The 26703-nt window shown below is 50.9% G+C and overlaps 2 protein-coding genes across 7 annotated transcripts; one reads left to right on the forward strand and one right to left on the reverse strand.

Annotated features, from left to right (window-relative positions):
- Window positions 1–92: 92 nt before the first annotated feature.
- On the reverse strand, window positions 93–9823 carry LOC117724263 (gametogenetin-binding protein 1-like). 3 transcript variants are annotated; one of them, XM_076916566.1, is made up of 5 exons: window positions 9457–9823; window positions 4482–4605; window positions 2407–2501; window positions 2145–2310; window positions 93–249 (listed from the first exon to the last, which is right to left on the reverse strand). In XM_076916566.1, exons 1-5 carry the CDS (start codon window positions 9688–9690, stop codon window positions 104–106), a joined length of 765 nt encoding a protein of 254 aa, XP_076772681.1. In that variant the 5' UTR covers window positions 9691–9823; the 3' UTR covers window positions 93–103. The 3 variants fall into 3 exon arrangements, with proteins under 3 accessions (XP_076772681.1, XP_076772679.1, XP_076772680.1); XM_076916564.1 differs by lacking the exon at window positions 9457–9823 and adding an exon at window positions 5179–5752 and having other exon boundaries at window positions 4470–4618; XM_076916565.1 differs by lacking the exon at window positions 9457–9823 and adding an exon at window positions 5179–5747 and having other exon boundaries at window positions 4482–4618.
- Bak1 (BCL2 antagonist/killer 1) lies at window positions 6533–14605 on the forward strand. 4 transcript variants are annotated; one of them, XM_076916568.1, is made up of 7 exons: window positions 6533–6740; window positions 7472–7522; window positions 9090–9190; window positions 11957–12087; window positions 12317–12460; window positions 13622–13802; window positions 13912–14605. In XM_076916568.1, exons 3-7 carry the CDS (start codon window positions 9170–9172, stop codon window positions 14014–14016), a joined length of 582 nt encoding a protein of 193 aa, XP_076772683.1. In that variant the 5' UTR covers window positions 6533–6740; window positions 7472–7522; window positions 9090–9169; the 3' UTR covers window positions 14017–14605. The 4 variants fall into 4 exon arrangements, with proteins under 4 accessions (XP_076772683.1, XP_034380239.1, XP_076772682.1 ...); XM_076916567.1 differs by having other exon boundaries at window positions 6534–6740; window positions 11952–12087; XM_034524348.2 differs by lacking the exon at window positions 7472–7522.
- The last annotated feature ends 12098 nt before the right edge of the window (window positions 14606–26703 follow it).

Genomic DNA, 26703 nt, shown 5'->3' on the forward strand with positions numbered 1-26703 from the left:
TCAACAAACAAACAAAAATAAAACAAAACAGGGACAATACTGGTTCGGGTGTGTGTGCGTGTGCGTGTGCGTGTGCGTGTGCATGTGCGTGTGTGTGTGATGGTCATACCTGGCCATCCACCATGCCAGCCTCCTCCAGCGTGATGTCTGGCTGGGTCAGCAGCTCCCGGCCCTCAGGGCTGCCCACCTTCCAGAGGCGAGCCTCTCGTTGCACTGCCAGAATCTTCTTCAGCTCCGACTCCACAAAACCTTTGAAGCAAAGGGACGGGCCGTGAGCCATGGGGACAGGGACTTGGTGGCACCCACAGACTGTCAGAGCCACCAGGTTTCCTGTAACGATGATGGCAACCAACTCCTCTTTGGGCCGCAAGGGGGGGAGTGGGGCTGGTCCTCGGAAAGACTGGGACAGAACATGGGGGCTTTCAGCTCAGGAGGGTTGAGGCAGGAGGATCACAAGTTCAAGACCAGCCAGACAACTTAATAAGAGTGTTTAAAACAATTAAAAAAAAAAACAAAAACAAAAAAACAGAACAAGCCTGGCGGTGGTGGCACACGCCTTTAATCCCAGCACTTGGGAGGCAGAGGCAGGCAGATTTCTGAGTTCGAGGCCAGCCTGGTCTACAGAGTGAGTTCCAGGACAGCCAGGGCTACACAGAGAAACCTTGTCTCAAAAAACAAAACAAAACAAACAACAACAACAAAAAAAACCCAAAACAACAAAAAAACAGATCCCTCAAACCCTAAACTCTGTGAGGTTCTCAAGTTATTTCAAAGTGAGGGGGAGGTTTCACAGAACCCTGACTGCTGGCCAGGAGCACAGGCAGATCCCTAAGCTTGGGTCAGAGTCTAAGAGCATGGGACCTGTGCCATCTCCAGCAAGTCCTGTCTCCAGGGCTGAACTAGAGGACCCCGGCACCCCTAGGACTCTGCATTGCTGGTGTGTGGGTGAATGAGGCCACACATTCGACAGGACTGAGCGTTCAGGAGAGACGGAGTTTTCCAGCCCTACATTTCCAGAGTGTGGGGCAGGCAGAGGCCAGGAAGTTTCGAGCACACGGGCACCACTTCTGGGTTCTGTAATCTGGGTCAGATCTGCAAAGCCTTCAAGTGTCTGAAGCCAGCCAGCCACAGCCTCAGGCTCACACTACATTGTTCCCGAGCAGGGCGCGCCTAGGGAAGGTACTGCCACCAACTGTCTGAGACAGAGTCCCAGCTCTGTCACTAGTGGCTGTGTGATCTGGGCAAGTTACCCAACCTCTCTGGTGGGGTGACTGTTCCCACGATGTTGGTGGGGTGACTAACGGTAGCCACCTCAGAAGTGACAATTCACGGTTTTTTTTTTTTTTTTTTTTTTTTTTTTTTTTTAAGAATGGCCCCGGTCATGGTTGTGTAAACATAAACAGTATTTGGGGGGGGGGGGGTATTCTTGCTATTATTGTTTTTACTGTTTCTTTTTTCTTTTTTTCTTTTCTTTTCTTTTTTTTTTTTTTTTGTTTTTTTTTTGTTTTTTTTTTGTTTTTTTTTTTGTTTTTTGAGACAGGGTTTCTCTGTATAGCCTTGGCTGTCCTGGAACTCACTTGGTAGACCAGGTTGGCCTCGAACTCAGAAATCCGCCTGCCTCTGCCTCCCAAGTGCTGGGATTAAAGGCGTGCGCCACCACCGCCCGGCTGTTTTTTTTTTTTTTTTTTTTTTTTCTAACGTGTGTATCTGTGCACAGCTGCCTATGGAAGCCAGTAGAGGGGGTCAGATCGTTTGAAGCTGCAGTCGCAGGCAGTGGGGAGAAACCCAACATGGGTGCTGGGAACTGAGCTAGTGTCTCAAGCGCTCTTGGCGGCCTCTCCAACTCTCTGGTCTAAGGAGGGAGCCGACTGCTATTGTCTGATGCTTAAGCAAAGCAAAAACCAGGCTTGGAGGGCACCCTCCCCGATAGCAGTCAGAAGCCTTGGTTCTCTGCTTGGAGCTGGGTGGGGTCGGGGTGGGAGGCGCGTGCTTGAGCGGCCCGCTGGGTCCTAGTAGCTTGTTATAGAGGTCAACAGACCAGCCATTCAAATGCCAGTCATCGTATGTCTCTGCTGCCACCTGGTGGTCGACGGTCGCATTTCTTCCCTAAGCCGTTGGCGAGAGCAGGTAAGTTACACACTTACCCACTGTATCTGTGGACCTAAACGTCTTCTGCAGCGGCGACTGGTAGGTGGAGACGCGCGGGGCGCACCACTTGCTCTCATCCACCACCGCTTCTTCTCTCTCCCCTTTCTCCTCTTGGGGCAGGCCATCCTTGAGAGCAAATTGAGGCGCACCTGGTCTCTGAGCCTATGCGCGAAAGGTGGGGTGGGGCGGTCAGGACGCTAGGTCTGTGTCCCCCTCCTCCCCAAACCAGGAAACAGGAGGGGACCCGGCCCCACTGACCTTGGCCATGGCTGACTTCTGGAGCTGCTTGTACAAGCCAAGGAGATAGTTCCACGGGGTGGAACCCACCTTGCAATTGGACAGCCTGATGTCTCCTGTGAAGGTAGTGACCTCTGAGGCTGGCAGCCAGTTGATGGATGCTGGTCTCAGGGGGATGGGGAGGGAAGAGGCACATACCACAGCGTGGGTGTATATAGTTCTTACCAAGCTTGGCGGTAGTGTCCTTTACCCAAAGACCCCGTGGCGTCCCCTGATCTTATTACTTTTTGTGATTTTGTCTTTGCTCTTCTGTGTTCTCCAGACACCTCTTGAAGGCTGGCCTTGAACTCCTGACCTTCCTGCCTCCGCCCCCTGGGATCCCAGATGTGCGCTGCTATTGCTCAGCTCTATTATTGTTACTACTTTTCTCGTAGAGAGAAGTGTAGTGATGTAAAAGTGACTTTAATTCTCCGGATAGAATTGTCACCTCCGAGGCTTACTTACTGCCTCTGTCAGCTAACTGAGGCCTGGTCCTGGAAGCTTCTAGGCTCTGGACAGTCTAACCTAGGCTTAGAATTTTTCAGCCTGAGACTTGCTGCTGAATAAGCTCACCCTTTCTGGTTCTGAGCTCTGGCTGACTGGTTCAACTCAGCTCTTCTGGCTCAAGGTCCTCTCCATACTGACTGGCTCACTCTGACGTCTCCTGGCTTCTCCTGAACTGCTCTGCCTGGCCTTTTTGTTTTGTTTTTGGTTTTTTGTTTGTTTTTAGAGACAGGGTTTCTCTGTATAGCCCTGGCTGTCCTGGAACTCATTCTGTAGACCAGCCTGGCCTTGAACTCAGAAATCCGCCTGCCTCTACCTCCCAAGTGCTGGGATCAAAGGTGTGCGCCACCACCGCCTGGCAGCCTGGCCTTTTTCTAACTCTGGCAATCTGTTCTAACCTCTGGCTCCTTCTCATTCTCTGGCCCATCTGTCTTCACCTGTGTCTGGCTTGTTCTCTCTTCAACCTCTCTCTGTACAACTCTCCCCGTTAAAACTGCCTCCTTTCCTCTCCACTGCCCCTCAAATAGCTTCCCTTTCCTCTCTCTACTCATGAGTTGGGTGTATCCTATTCTGTCAAACCTTTCTCTCATTCGTCACTTTGTCTGCCACTCAATTAGACAGCACTTTCAAACATGGGTGCTTCCTTCTATAAACTCACTCTACTGTGCCCTCCCCCTATCCTTGAACAGTCTGAACAGACCTTGTCTGCCACAGAGGACCTTAACACCTAGGTGAATCCTGCTGCTTTGTTTACACTTGCAACTTCCTGCAAGAATTTGAAGAAGAGACTGCCCGCTGAGCCTGCTGTGCAGCTGAAACAAAGGAAGGGTTCTGGTGGGCTTTCCCTATAGACACAAGAGCTGGATATTAAACTTTGAGCCTTGATCGGGAAACTTTGTCTTGGCTCCATGTTTCTCTCGCCTCTCGTCCGTCCTTTTTTATTTCCAGCCCCCCTTTCAGGTGGACCCAGTTCGTGTCCGTGGCCGTAGGCAGCTACACTCTACCTTCACTGTTTGGGATTAAAGGTGTGTACTAAGACTAAGCCACACCACAACTAGAAACAGGTTTGTTTTTTTCTTTTTTCAGGAAATAACACAGTCTTGGGGTTCACCGTGTGACCAAATATCCTGCAACAGAGCTCCTCGAAGAAGCTGGGCTGACCTTGAACTCAGGACAGTTCTCTTGCCTCCCTTTAAGTGCTGGGACCAGAAGGAGTTGCTGCACGGGGCTCCTCTCTGTTTGACCGGATGCCTACTGTGCGCCAGGCCCTACTGTGTGCTCGGCCATGATCTAGCCCTTGACACCTCACTGATCTTTGCAAGGTGCCTCAGAGGCCAGTGTTGTCCCTTTCCATTTTGTAGGTGGAGAGTGGGCAGAGACACTCAGCAATGCTCCACTGTCACATGACACAGTATAGAGAAAGTGGGGTTCCAACCTCAGATTCTGTCTCTCGTGTCCCGCTGGGCTCCCCAACCCCAGAAGTCCTGGAGGAAAAGTATCCATTTCTGCTCCCCGTCTCCCCTCCCCTCTGCCTCTCCTACCTGCATCCTTACCAAACTCAATTAGGCAGTGTTCGTCCTCTTCCTCTTTGATGAAGGGCCCAGGGGCGAGCGCCAGTGGTCCTGAAACGCACTGCAGGCATCCTTGTTCTGTGTCCAGGGCCTGGCCAAAGTGCTCCTTAATCCTAAAGCTACAGTCAGATGGGAGGAGTCAGGGGACACCCACAGATGTGGCCAAGCCTGTTCTACCTTGAGTCTCTCTAGGGACCTGCTTGACCCCTCTCCTCTCTCCCAGGCCCCTGCTCTGTTCCCTTGGGTATCTAAGAGAAGGGTTTTCCTACCACCTTGGGGACATTGGACAGTGGGGAGCTAGGCATTTTCCTCACAGGGAGTGGCTGCTATCTGTGCCTGCCTCTGCCTCCTGAGTGATGGAATTAAAGGTGGGCACTACCACTTCCTAGTTGGTTGTTGTGTTGTGCTAGGGACTAAACCCAGGGTCTGGAACATGCTAGGCAGGCGGTGCTCCGCCCCTAAGCCACACCTCAGCTCTGTCTGCTGCCCACTCCGCAGTCCGGCCACCCCTCACACAGCCTGATCTGCTGACCCCTCCCTCCCTTGACTATCCATCATGACTTTCACTATTCAGCCCTTCGCAGCCGTGGGCTTCCATCGTGGCCCTCAAGCCTGCATCCTCCTTCTGCTCTGTCTAGATCAGGCTACCCCAGCAGCCCCAGCAGCCCCAGCCACTCACCTGTCTGAGGCCCCGGAGACCTCCCCTGCTGGTTCTTCCTCCTCTCCTTTCTTCTCAGGCAGGTGCTCCAGAACCTCCCAGGTTCCTCTGGTGGGAACTGATGTTACCTCAACACCCGGGGTCCTCAGCTTCAGGACATCCTTGGAGGTGGAGGTCTGGGACCCTGTGTCCCCAGTGCCCAGCCCAAAGGCATCGTGCCTCGGGTTGGAGGGAGCTGAAGAGACAACCTTGGGCCGTGGCTCCCTCCTCCCATTAGAGGAAGCTGTAGAGAGGACCCTGGGCCGGGCCTCCTTCCTCCCACGACCTCCCTGGCAGCCAGTCTTTGGGGAGCCAACATCCTGCTCCGGTGAAGAGCTGGGCTGGCTCCCGGTCAGGGTCTTGTTAGAGCTCTTAGAGCTGCCCTTACTCCTCACCAGGCTTCGGAAAAAGCGCAACATGGAGGAGCCTAAGATCCGTGACCGAGGGGTCCGCGCCTGGGCTGCCATCCTGAGAGGGACCCAGACTCAGGGAGAAGTCATGGCAGCCAGCTCGGGACCAACTGCTAGTAGAAACCTCCAGTTGGAAACTTCCAGGAGTTCTAGAAGGCAAAGAGGGGGTGGGGGTGGGGGGAGGATAACTGGAGGCTGGGGGTGGGGGTGCTGGAAGGACGAGAGCGAGGAGCCAGCCAGGGTCCAGCTCAGCGGGTCTCAGAGACAGGCTGGAGATTGAGGGATGGTGAGACATTATACAACAACACGCACAGGCTGTGGAAGCCTGGCTGAGGCCAGATAGGGAGGCTGGGGTGTGGGGGAGCCACTGAGGGTGCAGCCACTGAGAAGAGGACTTCACACTGCCCCTGTCTTTCCATAAACTCCTGTTTATTCTCGGTTTGAGATCAGACCTTGAAGCCTGGCAGCTCATAGAGGTCTAGGACAGCACAAATTCTGAGCCTTCTTCCTCCTCCTCCTCCTCCTCCTCCTCCTCCTCCTCCTCCTCCTCCTCCTCTTCTTCTTCCTCCTCCTTTCTTTCAGAGTGTTATGTAGCACAGGCTGGCCTCTATTTCATGATCCTCCTGCCTCAGCTTCTTGAATACTGGGACTGCAGGTCTGCTCTGCCACCCTCAGCTCCAACCTGGTTTTTGTTTTGTTTGCTTTTCACTAGAGGGAGAAGATGGAAGAGGAGGCCCTGGAATCAGAGACGGGAAAGGCAGAAAACAGAAAGCGTTTCCCCTTGGCTGGGACAGGGCAGGTGGGGAGGCTGCAGAGCAGTTGCTTCCAGGCCAGGCCGGGGACCTTCCCCTCAGCAGCAGCCTCCCTGTGTGTTTGCATCCGGCGGCCTTCAAGAACGGCCTCTAGAGGGAGCTGGTCATTGCTGGGAGCTGCTAGCTCCTCTATGGTCACAAAGTCGCGAGGTTTCCTGGGCCAAGAGGCGACCCGAGGCCGCATCCTGCAACCATGAATTTACTGATACCAGTTCCTGCCAGTCAGGCCTGAAACCCTGGCTCTGGAAGCAGCCAGCAGCCCTTCGGGATCTTAGTCTTCGGACCCCTGAGCCATCCCCACATCTGGAGCGGAGTCATTCAGGTACACCGGCAGCCAGTGCCTGCCAAACCCCATCTTCCTAATCCCGGGCAGCTCTGGCCCAGGGTGGGGCAGAAAGCTCCATGGGCAAGCTGGTGAGGAGGGAGGCCTTGATGTGGCTTCCTGGGTGGTCTTTAAAGCCAAGCTGGAGGCATAATCCAAACAAAGCCTCTGGGTATACATCCGAAAGCGTCCCTTCTTGCCCAAGCTCTGGTGGCCCTGGATGCCAGGCAACTGGGACTTTATCTGGAAGGAGGGGAGGGTCAAGGTCATGAACAGAGACAGAAATTATACAGTTGATCCCCCTGCTGTCCCAGGACCCTCCTGTCCCCCCGAAGAATGATTCTGGGTGCAGCCTAGTGGTTAGTTGTGAGGAACTTGCACCCTAGACATAATGGGAAGTCAAGGCCACTTGGATGGGGGCCAGGTGGCCCAGGGCACAGGCTGTGGGGGGCTTTTTCGAGACTCTACCTGCTCTCTAACAGTAAGCTTCCAGGGTGGTTTTTTGTTTGTTTTGTTTTTTGTTTTTGTTTTTTGAGACAGGGTTTCTCTGTGTAGCCCTGGCTGTCCTGGAACTTACTCTGTAGACCAGGCTGGCCTCGAACTCAGAAATCTGCCTGCCTCTGCCTCCCGAGTGCTGGGATTAAAGGTGTGTGCCACCACTGCCCGGCCAGGGTGGGTTTTTTTGTCTTGTTTTGTTTTTTGTTTTTTAGGTGGTGGGTTTTTTTTTTTAGAGATCTGGATGGAGTGAGCGTCCCCTGGCCCCGCCAGCCTGGGATTACAAGGTATCCGGAGAGCACCCTATCCCGGAAGGAGCTGTTGGGTAGACTATGGCAAGCAGAGCATTACCCATGAGGCCTGGCTCTCAGGAATGACAAGAGAAGGGTCTGCTCGCCCTGTCTCCATCAGTGAAGTGGGAGGTGAAGGGGAGCCAGCCCTCCTTGACCCCTTTCCAGACAGTGCCTGAGTAACTTTTAAAAACCTTCTTCAGCCCAAGATGGAGTGCTTCCCGAAGTGATGGGCGCAGCTTAGAACGGGGTGGGGCTCTTGGAAGGGGTGCAAACTGAAAGTAAAAGATCTCGCCTCAGGAACTAGCTGTACTCAGAGACAGGTCAAAGAGGAAGCCGGGGCTTGGGCGTGACGCGGCAGAGGACACCTTTAACAGCAGCCCAGCCGGTGTTTGAGTCAGGAGGATCAGGGATACAAGACTTTCCTAGGGTTGCCTAGAGAACCTGCCTGAAATGAACAAATAGATAGGTAGGTAGATAAATAAACCAATAACCAAAAAGAAGACAGCACTGAAGAGTATGGTGTGATCTGGTAAACGGCGTGCAGCAGCACTGAGGTACAATGGGGAGATTGTGAGAGACCCCACCTCACTTCCAAGCAGTGATCGGAGGGAGAGATGCCCTGGGGACAAACTATGAAATAAGCTGAGAAAGAAAAGGAAAAAGCCGGGCAGTGGTGGTGCACGCACCTTTAATCCCAGCACTTGGGAGGCAGAGGCAGGTGGATTTCTGAGTTCCAGGACAGCCTGGTCTACAGAGTGAGTTCCAGGACAGCCAGAACTACACAGAGAAACCCTGTCTCGAAAAAAAACAGAAAAAAAAAAAAGAAAGAAAGAAAGAAAGAAAGAACGAAAGAAAAGGAAAAAAAAATCTTGGCCAGTGAGATAGCTCAGCAGGTGAAGGGGCTTACAGCCAAGTGTGTCAATCCAGGTTCTATCCCCCTGGAACCCACAGGGGGGAAGGAGAGAACCCATTCCTGAAAACTCACCAACTGTCCCCCAACCTTCACACACATTTTATCACACACATATCTCACACACCACACACACACACACACACACACACACACACACACACACACACACCAGTCTCTAAAAGCAGCTTCACGCTGTCCAGGAAAGACTGGAAAGAACATGTCTGTGTCACAGCCTCCTCAAAGCCTGGACCTCACCTAGTCTCTGCCTGGCTGCCTCAGTGATCCTTGTGTTTCCCCTGAAAGGGTACAACCAGGTGCTGAATTCAAATTGCTCCCAAGAGATACCATGAGGCCCTCAAGGTGGCAGGACTTTAATCCCAGAGGATTGCATGGTCTTCTGGGCAGTTGAGGAATCGGGGTGCCTGGCCCCATGGTGACCAGGGCAACCACTCTGAGGTCTCCCTTTTTTCCCCTAAGACAAGGTCTCACTATATAGCCTTGGCTATCCCCTCTGGAACTCACTATGTAGACAAGGCTGGCTTCCAACTCAAAGAGTTCTGCCTGCCTCTGCCTCCTGAGTGCTGGGATTAAAGTCATACATCACCATACCCTGCTTCACCTTCTTCTTTCTCTCACCTGTCTCTGCAGGTGACAAGTGAAGGTACTCTCCACCAAGACCTGAAAAATGGCATCTGGACAAGGACCAGGTCCTCCGAAGGAGGACTGCGATGAGTCCCCATCCCCTTCTGGTAAGGGTCCTCCTGCCCCTCAGCACCTCATAAGCACAAGACTCAGAAGAGTATGGGACTGGTGTGCGTGTGCATGTGCGTGTATAGTGTTGAGCCTTCTCAGGGCACTGGGGCAGGCAGAGGAAAGGAGGAGGCAGAAGAACCCCACCTGGCTGTTGCATCCCTGAAGTGAAAGAAAGGAGGAAGTGACCTGGCTTCTCACTGTTCAGTCTGTGAACAGGGAATGACTTTATCACAGACCTCAGAGAGGAAGTGAAATGGCTGACCTTTTGTCTTCTCTCAAGTGGAAGGGTGGGGAGGTCAGGCTTGTCCCTGGACTTGGGGTTCATATCCCAGGTCTGTGTGAGCTGGGTGTGGTAGTCCATATCTGCAATCCCAGGTCTGTCGGTCTTACAGAATGAATTCCAGGTCAGCCTGGGCTCGAGTGAGGCTGACTGATGAGACCCTGTCTCAGAACAAAACCACCCATCCCTACAGTGTTTGTGAGTGCACGCCTTCATTCCCAGCACCAGGGAGGCAAAGGCAGGAGGATCTCTGTGAATTGGTAGACCAGCCTGGTCTACCTATCGAGTTCCAGGATAGCCAAGGCTATGCCGAAAGACCTTGTCTCAAAACAGTGAAAAAACAAATCATTCTCCTTTGACTGATCTTTTTGGGCCAAAGACTCCCCAGTTTCAGCTTGGGTCCTCCCATTTCCCACATGTTCCCATCCAAGACAGCTCAGGAGCCCTGCAGTGAGAATTTTGGTTTCTTTAAAAACCCAGTTATATGGGTTGGAGAGGTGGCTCAGTGGTTAAGGACACGGGCTGCTCTTCCAGAGGTCCTGAGTTCAATTCCCAGCAACCACATGGTGGCTCACAACCATCCCTCTTCTGTCATGAAGGCAGACATGCAAATAGAATACTCACATGTATGAACATAAATCTCGAAATTCATTTTTAAAGAGTTATGTGAATATGTTTTCATTTTAATCCCAAGTGTGGGATATGGGACTATTTCACTGAGTCCCTAGCCGCTAACTAGGATTGTCTTGCACTCTGGGGAGACGTGATTTTTGCGAGCTGCTCTGGAGAGGTTATAAATTCGAGAGTTCCGAGAGGGCCTGCGGTGGCTGCCCCCACTCCACCCCTTGCTGCTGAGTTTGCTATCGGACTGCTGGATATTATAACAGGGAAGATTGGACTTGTCCCAAGAAACGCACCGACCCTAACCAGTTTGAAGTAATCTATAGAGGGCTACGTCCCTTTCCATGCTAATTCCTTCCAACCCCCCAACACTAGGTAGGAGAGAAAGAAGGTTAGATGGGAAAGGGGCATAAACCTCTTTCAGTCAACAAAATACACTACTTCCTGCTGCTTAAGGTCATTGGGTTCCTTGGGGAAAGGCCTGAGAATCCCCCAGCAGTCCAGGGATGGCACACGCAGTGAGCAGCTGACACAAGCTACAACCCGCTAGAGCAGGGGACCCTCATAGTCAGGTGCTGTGGACGATCTGAAGCAGCCCCCATCCCACAGCTGTGATTAAAATGAAAACCTCCATAGAGCGTCTCTGGGCTTTTTAAGAAGCCAGAAGTTGGGCAGTGGTGGTGCATGCCTTTAATCCCAGCACTCAGGAGGCAGAGGCAGGCGGATTTCTGAGTTCAAGGCCAGCCTGCTCTACAGAGTGAGTTCCAGGACAGCCAGGGCTACACAGAGAAACCCTGTCTTGAAAACAAACAAACAAACAAACAAACAAACAAAAAAAGAAGCCACAGAGCCAGTCCAGTTCTGGGCTGTCATTAGCTGGGCTCTTGCGAAGGGCAGAATCGAAACTGGTTGGCTTGTGTCAGCTGAAGATAGTTGAATTTTGGGGACTCTGGAGAGCCCCAAGAGGGCCTGTGGCAGCTGCTGCTGGTTCACTGCGTGTGCCATCCCTGGACTGCTGTGGGATTTTCAGGCCTTTCCCCAAGGAACCCAATGACCTTAAGCAGCAGGAAGTAGTGTATTCTGTTGACTGAAAGAGGTTTATGCCCCTTTCCCAGAGACCACAAGGGGGCTTGTTAGGTTTAGATACCTGACAGGCCCGAGTTGTCCATCTACAGCCTGGGGCGGCCGAGAACCCAGCAGCTGCTTGGTCAGAAGGCACAGGCACAGAAGTCTGGTGCTGAAAGCCCTGGAGGATTCCTGGGTCTCAGTGCCCGGCAGAGGGCCTAAGCAGCTGGGTGCTAACAGCAAGAGCAGTAACAGTGAGATGCACTCACTTACCACAGGCATTGGGGTGGACGGGCACGGGGTAGGGGGGAGCAGGTAGTGAGTGGACAGGTGGGGGAAAGGCAGGAAGAGAGTATGGATAGGTGAGGGGAGGGCAGGCACTGGGGGAGGGCAGGCACTGGGGGAGGGCAGGCACTGGGGAGGGCAGGCAGTGACACTGCAGCTGGAAGGTGAGCTCATTGTGAGGAAGGCCCCCCACTTCCTGTTGTTCTGGTAAACACACTCAGACCTGCCCAGAGACTCTTACCAGTCCAGACCCATCTGGCCGAGCTGACAACCAAGACAAATAGTTCCTCCCTGTTCCCATGCATGACCCTGTATACATGGCTTGGCCACCTGTGCCTCAGTTTCCCGGTCTGTAGGCTGGAGCTCACTCAGGAGCGCCAGGAGTCTCAAGGGGGCTGAATGCTAACACGGGGTGGGGGGGTGGCAGGGGGCGAGGAGGGGTGTGTCTGTCCGCGGAGGGTGCTGGGGACAGCCTGCTCCTGCTGACTCCCAGCTCTGATCCGCAGAACAGCAGGTTGCCCAGGACACAGAGGAGGTCTTTAGAAGCTACGTTTTCCACCTCCACCAACAGGAACAAGAGACCCAGGGGGCGGCTGCCCCTGTGAACCCCGAGATGGACAACTTGCCCCTAGATCCCAACAGGTGAGCTCTAGCCTTAGGGCACAGGTCCTGGGAGCTCTATAGGTCACTCCCTGTCAGCCTGGCTTCTCGCCAACTGCAAACTGCAGTCCCTTTCAGGATAAGCCTGCCCTTAGTCTTGCCACTGTCAGGGGCCTTCAGACAGGGCTAGGGTAAAAGTCTGCCCCCACCGCACCGGGGCCCCTCTGCCACGAGCCGGTTCCCGCTCTCTGACTGACGCTCGTCCCTACAGCGTCTTGGGTCAGGTGGGTCGGCAGCTCGCTCTCATCGGAGACGATATTAACCGGCGCTATGACACAGAGTTCCAGAATTTACTGGAACAGCTTCAGCCCACAGCTGGGAATGCCTACGAACTCTTCACCAAGATCGCTTCCAGGTACCAGCCCGTAACTCCACCCCGCGTACACGAGACAGGCTCCCGGGCTGGGGAACAGTGTCACATGATCCCTTCCTGTCTCCCCCTCTGCCCCTCACTCACCCTCTTCTGCATACAGGCCTGAATCTCTCAGGAGCTCTAGGGCCAATGACTAGTGCCCCGGGATGGAGATGTTCCCAAGCCCGGCTGGGACATACCAAAGTCAGCCCAATTACAACCAGATAGTATCTAAGAGGCCACCTGATGGCGGGTCACTCAGTAACCTCCCAGCTTGCCAAAGGCCACCACTGTGAACCCTAGGGAACGGGAAAGAACCCGAAATCAGTGTTCCCTCTTTGAAGCCACATCCGAGTTGGCTTGACTTTTGTCGTTTGATCTTTTTCTTATCTGTGTGAGTATCTAGCTTGCAAGTATGTGTGTGCACCAACTTGTGTGTCTGATGCCTGAAGAGGCCAGAAGGCAGCTCCCGGAGCTGGAGTTTACAGTTGTGAGGTACCATGTAGATGCTGGGAATCGAAGCCAGGTCCTCTGGAAGAGAAGCCAGTGCTGTTAACCACTGAGCCACACCTCTTGTTTAGAGATAGGGTCTCACGTAGCCCGGGCTGGCTTTGAACTCTTGATCACCCTATTTCCCAAGTGCTAGATTATAGGCATATACCACCAAGCACTGTCCTTTCCTTGCACCAGGGAGTCAGCGTCAGGATAGATCTAAAGGTGGCAGTAGACATGGAGGCAGCTGACAGGTTTAAGCACAGAGGTTTAAGTGCATCCTTGTTCTCAGGCCCCACCCTGTGCCCCTGTGATTTGGGGATCTGTCATAATCTCTTTTGTCCTTTTCTCTCTGCTGTCCCTCGGGCTGCCAGGCCAGCAGCAGCATGCACAGGTAATCCCCCTGTCACCTTATCTGCTCACTCTTCCCTCTCTGGGCCCCGTACCAGCGGCAGCCAGCTTGCTCCTCACCCTCTCGGCTGTCTCTTTTCCTAGAAAGCCAGGCTCTTCCTGATGGGCAGCCGGGCCAAGGGTGACTTTCTGACCTGTCCTGGCAGCTCAACCATGGAGCTTCCCATGTGTGGGGTGAGGAAGAGGCTGGATAGAAGAGGAAGGAGAGGATGGGGTCCCCAAGGCAGGCTTTCCGTGATTTAAGAAACTCTTTACCCACAGCCTATTTAAGAGTGGCATCAGCTGGGGCCGTGTGGTGGCTCTCCTGGGCTTTGGCTACCGTCTGGCCCTCTATGTCTACCAGCGTGGTTTGACCGGCTTCCTGGGCCAGGTGACCTGCTTTTTGATTGATATCATACTGCACCATTACATTGCCAGATGGATCGCACAGAGAGGCGGTTGGGTAAGTGCCTGGGGTTGGGACATCCCCCTGCTGGGGGTGGGGATGGGGGTGGGGGGAGCGGGCAGTTGCCTGGCCACTACAACCCACCCCATTTTTTTTTCCCTGACAGGTAGCAGCCCTGAATTTGCATAGAAACCCCATCCTGAGCGTAATGGTGATTTTTGGTGTAGTTCTGTTGGGCCAATTTGTGGTACACAGATTCTTCAAATCATGACTCCTGGGGAGCCCCTTTGGGGCCCCAGCCACATACCTGCCTGGACTAAACCTCCCCCTACCCCGGTCCGTTCCCCCCCCACAACAGTCCTCTCCTTCCTCCGAGGGCAAAGACGCTTTAGCAAACAGGGGCCCCCTGCTTTGGAAAGCCACTGCCCAGGGCTCATCAAGGCAGCATGAACACCCCAACACTGCATGGTGCTACTGAACCCCATCCTGTCTCAGAGGGGTTGACTGATGCCCTGGGGGGGGGGGCAAGAGGCTGGGCCACCACTTCCCAGAAAGTTACTTTTGTTTTTATACTACCCTCTAGATACAGCCCTCCCCTTTTCTCCCTCTGTACCCGAACATTGAGGGCGTAGGGACCAGTGGTTCTAACCCGTGTTTCCCAGTAATCCTGCTACTTTGGAAGGTCAGAGCTTGAGAAGGGACCCGAGCACAGTCCTGGCCCTCCCTACATTGGTCCCAAGAATAGGACCATAGGACCAGCTGTAGGAGTACATGACCTACTCCGTCCACACACCCCCCCACACACACCTCATCTTCCACTTCCCAGCCTCTGGCCCACTCTCCCCTCCCCCCCACCCCCACCCCCCACCCTCCACCCCCGCCCCCTACCCAGATCCATTTTGCCTAGGCGGCTGGACTCTCAGGGATTCCGAGTCCAGAGTGAGGGCGGAGGTGAGAGAGTTCAGACCACAGATGTCTGAACGGGTCCATCAAGGCCCTCCAAACCCGTGTCCCTTCCTGACCCCTGCTCCCAACCTAGTCGGTAGGAAAAGATCCTCGCCCTCTCCCCAGGGTCCTCAGGTGAGCCTGCCCGCTCACTGGAGACGAGGCCTTCTCGACAGATCTCGGAGCCTCAGACTTGGTCAACTATGACAGGGGAAAGGGTGGGCACTCCCTTGGAGGTATCCTCGCTAGAGAACTACACCAGCAGAAGCAACTGTGGATCTGGGTGCAGCATGACACACAAACCCCCGGAACCTGTGAATACTTGAACCCACCTTTACCCATATGCTTCTTGTCTGCCTAGGTCCTCCTCGGGTGGGGTGGGGGGTGGGGTGTTTTTCTCTGTCTTGCACAACATAGGGGGTGAGGGGGGAGAAGTTTCCATTAAGCCAAATGTATGGGGGGAGGGGAGGAGGTAGATGTATCCCCCACCTCGCCCTCTGTGTCTGGAAATAAACTGTGCAATGCCCCAACACCTCACCTGGCATCTTTACACTCTGCTACGTCGCCTATGCTAGACGGTGGGAAGCCGGACACACTGGTGTAATCCCGGCTCCACACACACTACAAATGTCCTGGAGTAGGAAGCCGCAAATGGTTGGAAAACCAGGACAAACCCCAGCCAACCCTTTGTGACGAACCCACCGGCTCTTCACCCCTTACGTAATTCTTTTTCTACGCACGTATGACGGGACCACATGTGCCACTGTGTGTGTATGTGTGTGTAAGTCTGATGACATCGAGTGGAAACCAGTTCTCTCTACCATTCGGGATCTGGAACTCAAACTCGGTTGCCAGGCGGTCCACTGAGCATCTCAAGACGGCTCTCTTATTTCATTGCTGTCCAGGCAGCTTCCAACCACAAGGAAAGTCAGGGACCCCTTGGCTGGGGAGCTGAATGGGAAGGCGCACCACTTCAGGGATCCCATAGGCTACCTCTACAGAAACCACAGCCTACACCAGCCCTTAAGGCCTTTTTTCACACTCTGCCTGGGACATAATGTTCCAGCTCCCCGTTCTCTATGTACACACATACACACACACACACACACACACACACACACACACACACACACACACACACGCTGGGCTTTTTTGATCCTAGGAGTTTTGATGTTGTATGGGAGCCCCTACAGAGAGGCAGCCACGGGGGGATAAAAATAACAAGCTGGGGGCGTTAAAATGTTCCAAAATTCACAAAGATTCCTTTCTCCCTTCAGTCCTGGGCACCCCGTTTGTGTTTCTGACACCCTCCTCAGTCCATCACATGACCTGTCGATCCAAGAGGCCTGGTAAAGCTGCACTCTCACTGGCCTAGGTTGGCTCTCAGCATTCCCTCGCCTTCTGTGTGCCCACAGGTACTGGGGGCTGGAGGAATGTTTGGAACCTCCATGCGGAGCTCAAAGCTAACACTTAAGGCGCCGTGTACCAGGGTGTATACTGAGAACTTCTTTTTGACGCTGGAACGATATGTGATGGGTGGGTGCGTTAGACTCCCACCATCCAGAAAGGCAGGTGCCTTTTTAGCGTCACGTGGGTAGCAAAGAGCATTGAGCTAGAACTCGGTTCTAGCATTGAGCTAGAACTCGGTTCACAAGGTTACTGGCTCGAGGTTTTACCTGGAGGCAGGACGGAAGGGAGAGTCGCCGGCCTCGCGAGCATATGCCTGCCACGGATTTAGGTGGACAGAACGTCGAGGCAACTCTTTGGTTTTCCCCGTTGAGGTGAAAACCTGAAGACGGATAGGCTGCCCGAGTCCAACATGGCCGGCTAGGCTTCACACGCGCGCGCGCATGCGTGCCCATTTGTGGGCGTGGCCTGGGAGCTAACTTGTTCTAGCCATTCTCCTGTTTGGAAACCAAAGGTTAGGAGGCGGTAATTTCCTTCTGCAAGAAAGGTGAGCCCCAGGTTTGGGGCTTTGACGTCTCTGCCCCCCTCCAACACCTAACAAGATGAGGTTGCCTCAGACCTGACCCCCAGTTACTTTCCGGAGCTGCCCAAACCAGAGGGCGAGAAGTTAGGAGGGACAGCCTAAGGAATAGGCCGAGAGGCTGTTGGGCGCAGATGGACTCTGCAGGTGCCGCGGTTAAATCTAGAGCACGTACTCCTACGCTTCAACATTTGTGGGTCTCCTGAAATTGTACCTTCTTTGAAATACATCTGGATTTCATAGCGAGGCTACATAGCGAGTTTGAGGTCAGCCAGAGCTACGTGGAGACTCTCTCAAAAAACAAAACAAAAGGGCACACTTTAGGTCATTAGGTATCTATCCCAACAGTTTAATTGGAGAACTTCTTCCTTTTCCCCAGATCTCTCAGTGTCTGCTATATCCACCCACTACTGCATATACTTAAGGATATATATACTGTATATACTTAAGGATATGTATACTGTATATACTTAAGGATATATATACTGTATATACTTAAGGATATATATACTGTATATACTTAAGGCTATGTATACTGTATATACTTAAGGCTATGTATACTGTATATACTTAAGGCTATGTATACTGTATATACTTAAGGATATGTATACTGTATATACTTAAGGATATATATACTGTATATACTTAAGGATATATATACTGTATATACTTAAGGATATATATACTGTATATACTTAAGGCTATGTATACTGTATATACTTAAGGCTATGTATACTGTATATACTTAAGGCTATGTATACTGTATATACTTAAGGCTATGTATACTGTATATACTTAAGGATATGTATACTGTATATACTTAAGGATATATATACTGTATATACTTAAGGATATGTATACTGTATATACTTAAGGATATATATACTGTATATACTTAAGGATATATATACTGTATATACTTAAGGCTATGTATACTGTATATACTTAAGGCTATGTATACTGTATATACTTAAGGCTATGTATACTGTATATACTTAAGGCTATGTATACTGTATATACTTAAGGATATGTATACTGTATATACTTAAGGATATGTATACTGTATATACTTAAGGATATATATACTGTATATACTTAAGGATATATATACTGTATATACTTAAGGATATGTATACTGTATATACTTAAGGATATATATATGTATATACTCAAGGATATGTATAATGTATACTGTATATACTTAAGGATATATATATATATATACTGTATATACTTAAGGATATATATATATACTGTATATACTTAGAGGATTCCAGTCCAAGGACTGGAAAGGTAAAAAGCTAGATACTAATGCAAGTCCTTGGTGGGTGAGAGTCCCTGTTTCGAAAAAACCAAAAGGTCGCAGCTGCAGAGATGACCCAGCAGTTATGAGCAGTTACTGCCCTGGCAGAGATCTGAGTTCAGTTCCCAGTACCCACCAAAGGCAGCTTACAGCAGCCTATAGGTCCAACTCGATTGGATCCAATGCCCTCTCTGGGCTCCAAGGACATCTGCAATACCAGACCACCAAGCACACACATACACATAATTAAAAAATAAAATTAGGCCGGGCAGTGGTGGCATACGCCTTTAATCCCAGCACTTGGGAGGTAGTGGCCGGCGGATTTCTGAGTTCGAGGCCAGCCTGGTCTACAGAGTGAGTTCCAGGACTACAGGACTACACAGAAAAACCCTGTCTCAAAAAAACAATAAATAAATAAATAAATAAATAAATAAATAAATAAATTAGGGCAAGCAGTAGGTAAAGACGCCTGCTGGGAGCATGATGCCCTGAGACCCACCCCTGGGAACCCCAGGATTCTTGGAAGCTGTCCTGTGACCTCCAGATGTGCAGCTCTGACCTCCAGATGTGCAGCTCACATCTAAAATATTGAAGGATAGAATTCTTTGAAAATGTTTCAGTGCCCAGAACTTTTTCTCATTTGACTTGTAAATGTGTCCCGTGAGGGATTTGTGCTTGGAAAATAAAATCAAGTATGTTAAATTTGTAAACATAGTTTAAATATTTACGAGAACCTAATTAGCTAAGTTTGTAAATGGTATGGGTGATGTTCAAGCTAATTCATGTGTTGGCCCACAGGCTAACTGAGCACCAATCAAAAGACAAGTTATGCCTCTTTTTATTACACAAATGTATATGTCGGTATACAAAATGTATGAGAATTCTAAACAGAACATCAGCATATGCAAATTAACTGAAGAATTTATGAAAGTATGCCTTTAAATTTACAATCTTGACTAACATTTAACTAGAATACATATATACATATATGAGACAGAGTGAGTGTGTGTGTGTGTGTGTGTGTGTGTGTGTGTGTAAGCAGGATATAAGGTGGTGTGGGATGGCCTTGAACTTACTGTGTAAAGAATGACCTTGAATTCTTTATTTTATTTTATTTTATTTTTTTTGCCTCTACCTCTAAGTACTGGGACTTGAGATTTTAGACAGGTCCTGCCTTGGAAATCTGTTTATTTTGGAGACAGAATCTTAGATTAAAGGCATGGTCCACCAGGACCTGCCAAGATTTTTTTCTCAGTGTTGGGGAATTCCACACAGGGTCTCATGAATACTAGAAAACCATTTTAAACAATTTTTTTTTTTTTGAGATAGGGTTTCTCTATGTAGCTCTGGCTGTCCTGGAACTCACTCTGTAGACCAGGCTGGCCTCAAACTCAGAAATCCACCTGCCTCTGCCTCCCAAGTGCTGGGACTAAAGGCATGAGCCACCACTGCCCAGCTTTAGTAAAACCGTTTTACTGTTGCCTGGTGGTGGTGACACACAACTTTAATCCCCACCCTGGAGAGGCAGAGGCAGGCAGATCTCTGAGTTGGAGGCCTGGTCTCTATTGTGCTGGTTCCAGTGTAGCCAAGGCTACACAAAGAAACCCTGTCTCTAAAGACCAAAACCAAACAAAAAGCAAAAGAAAAAAATAAGAACAGCATTCAGCTGTATAGGCTAGGTCCCTGGCTGTCTTCACTGTTGGTCTTTGTTAGTGATGGTGGTGGTGCTCACTGTGTAGCCTAGGCTGGACCGCAGGTAGCTATGCACACTAGGCTGACCTTGAACTCATAGAGACCTGTCAGTTCCTGCCTCCTGAGGGATGGGATTAAAGGCATGATTCATCACACCCGACTATGGTTGGATTTTTTAAAATTTAAGTATGTATGAGTGTGTGTGTGTGTGTGTGTGTATGAGCATGTGTGTATGTGTGTGTGTATGAGCATGTGTGTGTGTATGTGTGTATGAGCGTGTGTGTGTGTATGTGTGTGTGTATGAGTGTGTGTGTGAGTGTATGAGCGTGTGTGTGTGTATGTGTGTGTGTATGAGCGTGTGTGTGTGTATGTGTGTGTGTATGAGTGTGTGTGTGAGTGTATGAGCGTGTGTGTATGTGTGTGTGTGAGTGTATGAGCGTGTGTGTGTGTGTATGAGCATGTGTGTATGTGTGTGTGTATGTGTGTGTATGAGCGTGTGTGTGTGTGAATGTATGAGCGTGTATGTGTGTTATGAGCGTGTGTATGTGTGTGTGTGTGTATGAGCGTGTGTATGTGTGTGTGTGTGTGTGTGTGTGTGTGTGTGTGTGAATGAGTGTAGAGGGCATCGGATCCCATGGAACTGGCTCTAAACTGCCCAGCATGGGTGCTGGGAACCCCAATAGAAGTTCTTCCCAAGATTAGCAAGTGCCCTTCATCTCTGAGCCATCTGTCCAGCCCTGAGAAACAATCCTTTTAAAATGTCACACCAATAGCTACTTATATGACTTCGATGGTTTTAAAGTCGTCTTCTCCAAAGGATTGAATAAAAGTTATTATACATATTCACCTATAGGGGAGACGTATGTGCTGCCAAGACGCGTGGAGGTCAAAGGACGGACGCCTCTCCTTCCGTGACTTGGTATCTGAGAACGGAGTGCAGTTTCTGCAGCTAGCACCTCTATCCACTGAGCATATCAGCCCTCGACAGGATTCTTAGTCTGTCGGCCTGGCTGTCATGGAGTTCTCTACCTAGACCAGGCTAGCCTTGAACTCACAAAAACCCACCTGCCTCTGCCTCCCAGTGCTCCCACAGTGCAGGGGTTAAAAGGCCTTGTTTGTAAGAGTCTCTTTGTTACTGTTTGGGTGGCTTTCTCTTCCCCATCTTCCACATTTTTCCTTCCTCTCCTGCCTCAGTTTCTTCCTCAGCCATCGGAATGGAACTCACGAAGTGTTGTTAATACAGTGGTGAATTTCTATTAGGACAAAGCTAGACGGTCCACCATCGTCATCATCATCATCACCGTCGTCGCATCCTACATGACAGGGATTCGTGCTTCTCAGTCTGGCTGTGAGCTGATTACATAGCCGAAGCTGGTGTGGAACTCCTGGTCCTACCTTCAGCTTCTCACCCAAGGTACCCAGGAATAGACGCAGGGGGTGGCACAAGAGACCCAAAGAGCTGGGACACGAAACCCAGCCTACTTATTTTTGGTCAAGACGTGGTCTCACACAGTAACCTAAACTATTCCAGAAACTCATGGCGATCCTTCAGCCTCAGGTTTCCAGACACTGAGGTGACAGGTATAAGCCACCACACCTCTCTATGGATTTTCTGAAGTGCTTGCTCTCACGTTAATTAATATCAACGCTCTAATACAGTGACCTGGGGGACTCACCTTGAAGCCTGTCCCTTTAACCCATTTGAACACACAACAGCCCCTGTCTTAGTCACTGTTCTAGTGCCAGGACTAACCACCATGACCAAGGTGACTCAAAAGCAACCGTTTCCTCTGGGAGTCATAACACTAGAGTCCATGAGAGTCGTGTCAAGGGAACATAGCATCAGGCAGGCAGCCGGTGTGGGACTGGAGCAGTAGCTGAGTGCTCACATCTCATCCATAAACAGGAGGCTGAGGGGGAGCTCCCCGAGAATGCTAGCCCAGGCCAGTGAGGAGGCCACACTGCTAATCCATCAGCCCATGGGGGGCTATCCTCATTCAAGCCTCCACAGGCCTCCTCCCCCTTATCAGCCCCTGACAAGAGCCCTCCAGCCACCTCTGGCTACTTTAGATCCTTCCCAAGAGAGCTACACAGTGCACCCCAGTTTATGTGAGTGGCAGGTCAGGTCGCAAAAGGGGCTCACCTCAGTCTCAGAACTCTCAGTACAGAGCAGGTCAGGGTACATTCGTAAATCCTAGTTTGTAATCTCAGCGTTGGGGAGTGAGGCAGGAAGATCATGAGTTCAAGGCCAGCCTTGCTGACAAAGTATATCTCTTTTTTTTTTTTTTTTTTTTTTTGTTTGTTTGTTTGTTTGTTTTTCGAGACAGGGTTTCTCTGTGTAGTCCTGGCTGTCCTGGAACTCACTTTGTAGACCAGGCTGGCCTCGAACTCAGAAATCCACCTGTCTCTGCCTCCCAAGTGCTGGGATTAAAGGCGTGCGCCACCACCGCCCGGCGACAAAGTATTTCTCAAAAAAAGAGGAGGAGGAGGAAGAGGATGATGATGATGAGGAGGAGGAAGATGTTCAGTAACAATGGCACGCTAAGGCCTGGGAAGAAGGTGAAGGCTGGTGCACTCCCAGGATCTCCCTATAACCTGCTGGGTTTACAGTGCCCACCAGCAGCAGGACAGATGGCTGAGAGCACTCATCCTTGCAGAGGACCTGGGTTGGGCTCCCAGCACCCACATGATGTCTTACAACTACCTGTAACTCCAGCTCCAGGGACTCTAACACACTCTTCTGGCCGGCTCAGGCATGATCACACACATGCAGATACCCACAGGCAGAAATAAACAAAGCTTTAAATAGAAAGCTGGGCGTATCATAAACAGGAAGGAAGGAAGGAAGGAAGGAAGGAAGGAGAGGGAGGGAAGCAAGTGATTGAAAGAAGAGACTGAGGAGGATTGTAAATCCCAGCCCAGCCTGGACCGCAGCATTTAATGCTGTCTCAAAAATAGAATATTCTGGGCACAGAGGTGGTTGCCTGCCTGTAGTTTCCCTGTTGGACCACAGACCTTTTCTCTCTCAGAAATCAGGCCCCGCCCTCTGGCAGCCTCTGCTGGGACAGGGTTGACAAATGAGCTCGCAGCTCTCCGGGAGCTCAGTCATCTCCCTCCCACTTGCAGCTGTGAGCAAGCCCAGCCTCCCTGACACTTAGACGGAGGACAACCTCGAATTATAACTTGACTTTTGTCTCCTGCTCTCTTGCCTTGTGACTCTTGGCCCGTGGGCTAAATCACGTGACGTGAGATCGCCTCCTCTCACTCCGAACTGATCCTTACGGGTCGGACCCCTTTCATCCTTCAGAATCAAAAGCTCTCTGTCCCCTCAAGACTCCTCTGTGAGTGTGGAGAATCCGCTGCTGTTAAGAGCGGTTGTTACTCAGAGGCCCTGACTTCAGCTCCCTGCACGCACATCAGGGGGTTCACAGCTGCCTGTAATGCCAGCTCCAGGGAATCTGACTCCCTCTTCTGGCCTCTGAGGGTGTCTGCGCTCACATGCGCACATATTTTAAAATAAAATAAGCTTTAAAAATACAGTAAATAGTGCTCTGTTGATAACGCAGTGCCCCGACTCTGACACCAGTCAGAGCTGCCCAAGGTCGTTAGGGTCTTTCCTAAGACCGCTCGCTACTCACATCAGCTTCTCTCTACTGACCCGGCTTTCTGCAGTAAGCCATAACAACCAGCATGGGGAAGGATCAGCAATTCAAGGCTATCCTTAGCTACGTATAAGTTGGAGGCACCCTGGGTGACAGGAGACCCCATCAAACACACACACACACACACACACACACACACACACGAGCACATGCATGTCCTGCACATGGATGACAAGCATGCTCCTTCCTTCCTGTTTTGCCGCCTAGTCTTGTGTCTTGAGCTGCAAATCTCCCCTCCCCGCCCCCACCACATATTGTGCCTGTATGTTCTTAAAGTCTCCGGACCACAAGTTCCTATTTCTAGCGGGTGGCGCTGTTTCAGTCTGTTGTGGAACCATGCGAACATGAGGTCTAGCTGGCGACCCGGGGGAGTGGGTGGGGCTTCAGGATGATGGGCAGGCAGGCTCTACTTCCTGCCCCAGAGCTCTACTTCCTGGTGTGACCTGCTTCCTCACGTGGCACCTGCTGTGGTGGTGAGCCCATCTCACTGCCAGGGTGGGCTGCATCTCTCGAACCATGATCCAGAATTAGCCTTTCCCAGGTTGCTTCTGTTGGGTGTTTGGTGACAGAACTGAGCCTATACTAAGGCACTGTGCTGTCTCCAAAGGCAAAACCACCTTCCTTCTGGGACATTTTCTTTTGGCAAAATCCACCGTTTCACTTTTATCTTGTTATTTTGGCTTTTAGACACAGGCTCTCTTTGTGTGGCCCTGGTTATCCTGGAGCTTGCCCTGTAGAAGACCAGGCTGGCCTCAAACTCACTGAGAGCCATTGGCCTCTGCATCACAAGTGCTGGGATTAAAGGTGTGCACCACCATGCCTGGCTCACTTTGTTAGCATTCTGTCTAAACTCCACCCCACAGTTACCTGGCAACAGCCAGGTAGGCCTGGCCCACTATAAAATGGGCTGCTTGCCTCCTCCTTCACTTGCTCTCTCTTCACCTCCTGCTGTCTTGCCTCTTGCTTCTCTCCTCTACCTCTCTCTCTCTCTCTCTCTCTCTCTCTCTCTCTCTCTCGTTCTCTCTCTCCCTTTCTCTGCCTCTGCTACCCTCCTGGCTCCCCTCCCCATGCCCTGAATAGACATAAACTCTATTCTATACTATACCATTGTGTGGTTGGTCCCTCAGGGGGATAGGATGCCTCGGCATGGGCCTCGCTGAGACATCCCCTTCCCCCATACCTCACCACACACCCATAGAACATATTCTATATCTCTTTGTCTTTTTATAAACACATCACACTTCTTTAAACAAGCTCTCACTCTATAGGTCAGCCTGTCCTGGAGCTCATTATGTAGCCCAGGCTAGCCTTGAGCTCTTCAGTCCTATGCACCTGTTACCTGAGTACCCAGATCATAGGCGTGCGGCACCACACCCAGCGAGAAGACTTTTTTTTAGTGTTCTTTACGTAGTTTTACATTATACTTAGGCACTATAATGAATTTTATTCTTAACCGATTCTCTATTGTTGGACGTTTATGTAACTTCCAAGCTGTTAAAATTAACCAGCATGCCAATTTATGGGAAGTCTATCTGGCAAGTAAGTAAAATCATTCTGCAAGTTGTCTCACATAGTTACCCCGCGAGGAGGACCGGAGAACTCAGAGGTTTCTGATTGGTCCAAACACCAGGAGTCAGCAGCTGAGTGATAGGCTGTGTGTTGGGCGGGGTCCAGTAAGAGCTTCGTCTCAATGTCCATCCAAGATGGACCCTTAGGGAGGGCAGATGAATGGGCTCTGAAAGGAAAGGTTTCAGTCAGGAGCTCTAAGAGCAAGTTCTCAGCACAAAGGAGACCTGTTTGCCCCAGAGGAACACTGCAGGGATAAGGGACAAAGGCAGGAGATGAGGGAGGTGGGGAAGGAAGAAAAGAGGACAAGGGAGAGAGGAAGAAGGGGTATTTGTCCCACAGTGGGTGCAAAGAATTGTCTCCGGATAGAGACAAGACAGCTTTGACACATAAGAAAATGGCAGTTTATAAAGGTGAAAGGGGAAACTCCATGTTAGGATGAGGTGTTTTATTTAAGTGGGCATAATAATTAGGTGAGCCAAAGGGGGCTTCTGATTTCTTCACTTCAATACTTTGATGGCCAGACCTTGGTAGTCAGCCTCAGGAGGAGGAAGTGGCCCAGTAAGGGAATAGACCTTGGGGGCTGACATTAGGGATATAAGCTAAGGGTTTTTATCAGGGCACAGGGAATGGGGGAGAAGGGCGAGGCCTGCCAGAGCCCCTTCAGGCTGATTCACCTCTCTCCCACCCAGCTCATCACCAACTGGTCTGACACCTGAACTCTGCACAGGCTGCTTCTTGAGTGTAACCTTCCCAGTGTCTTTTCTGTTTCTTTGTATCACCTCAGTATTCACTTGGCAAACCGCCTAGCGCAGTGTACTATTGGTGAGTGAATAGCTGAGGTGGAGCATCGTCAGATTTTGCAGAATGATTTTTTTTTCCAAGATCGAACTCAGTTTCCCCCTCCTGGGTGCTGGGAGCACAGTCCTCAGCCTCTACCTCCTGGGTGCTGGGAGCACAGTCATACACAATCTTGCCTAGTCTTACAGGATTCTGAAAATCAGATCCAGGCTTTGTGTAATGTGAGCAGCCACTCTACCAACAATGCTACAGTGCCGCCATTTCACTTGGCTCCCAGTAGCCTACAGCTCTATAATGCAGTGCCCGCCTAAACATGTAAAAAACAAGGAGCATGGGATGATTCTGATTCGTAGGGAAAGGTGCTTGCCACCAAGCCTGACGAACTAAGTTTGATCCCCAGAATCCATATTAAGAGAGAATTGACCCCCATAAAGAATCCTCTAATCACGATAGCATTTGAGTGCGCGCGTGTACACACACACACACACACACACACACACACACACACACACACACTTCAAACTTGAGCCTCTGAGATGCCCTAGGGGGAAGAATGGGTTGGGCCATCACAGAAAGAAGCCACGGGGGCGTGGCCTCGGGGCGTGGTCTCCGGGGTGTCCAAAGCGGGTAAAATGGCTTCTTTTTCCCACCCTTTATCCCTCAATTTCACCGCCTAGCACTAGATAGAAGAGAAAGAAGGATGGGGAGTTGGGGAGGGGGAGACAGAGACCTTAGATCTAATTTCTTTCTTCTTGTTTCTTCTTTGAGCATGAAGTTGCTAAGAGGCTGCCGGAACTGCCCAGGTAACCTGCTCTCTAGTGGCAGGAGACACGGCTCTGAAGTTCGGAACGCTCACTGGTCTTTCGAAGTGTTCATTCAGTTCCCAGCACCCACGCGTGACGGGATCACCCTCTAGTGCGCTGTTTAAAGGTTGTTTTTGTATTATTCAAATGTTGATTTCTGTACCAGCAGAGTGTTCAGTACTATCTGGTCTTTGGTATT

Source organism: Arvicanthis niloticus, chromosome 20 (genome assembly GCF_011762505.2).
Source record: "Arvicanthis niloticus isolate mArvNil1 chromosome 20, mArvNil1.pat.X, whole genome shotgun sequence".
NCBI classification, from domain to species: domain Eukaryota; kingdom Metazoa; phylum Chordata; class Mammalia; order Rodentia; family Muridae; genus Arvicanthis; species Arvicanthis niloticus.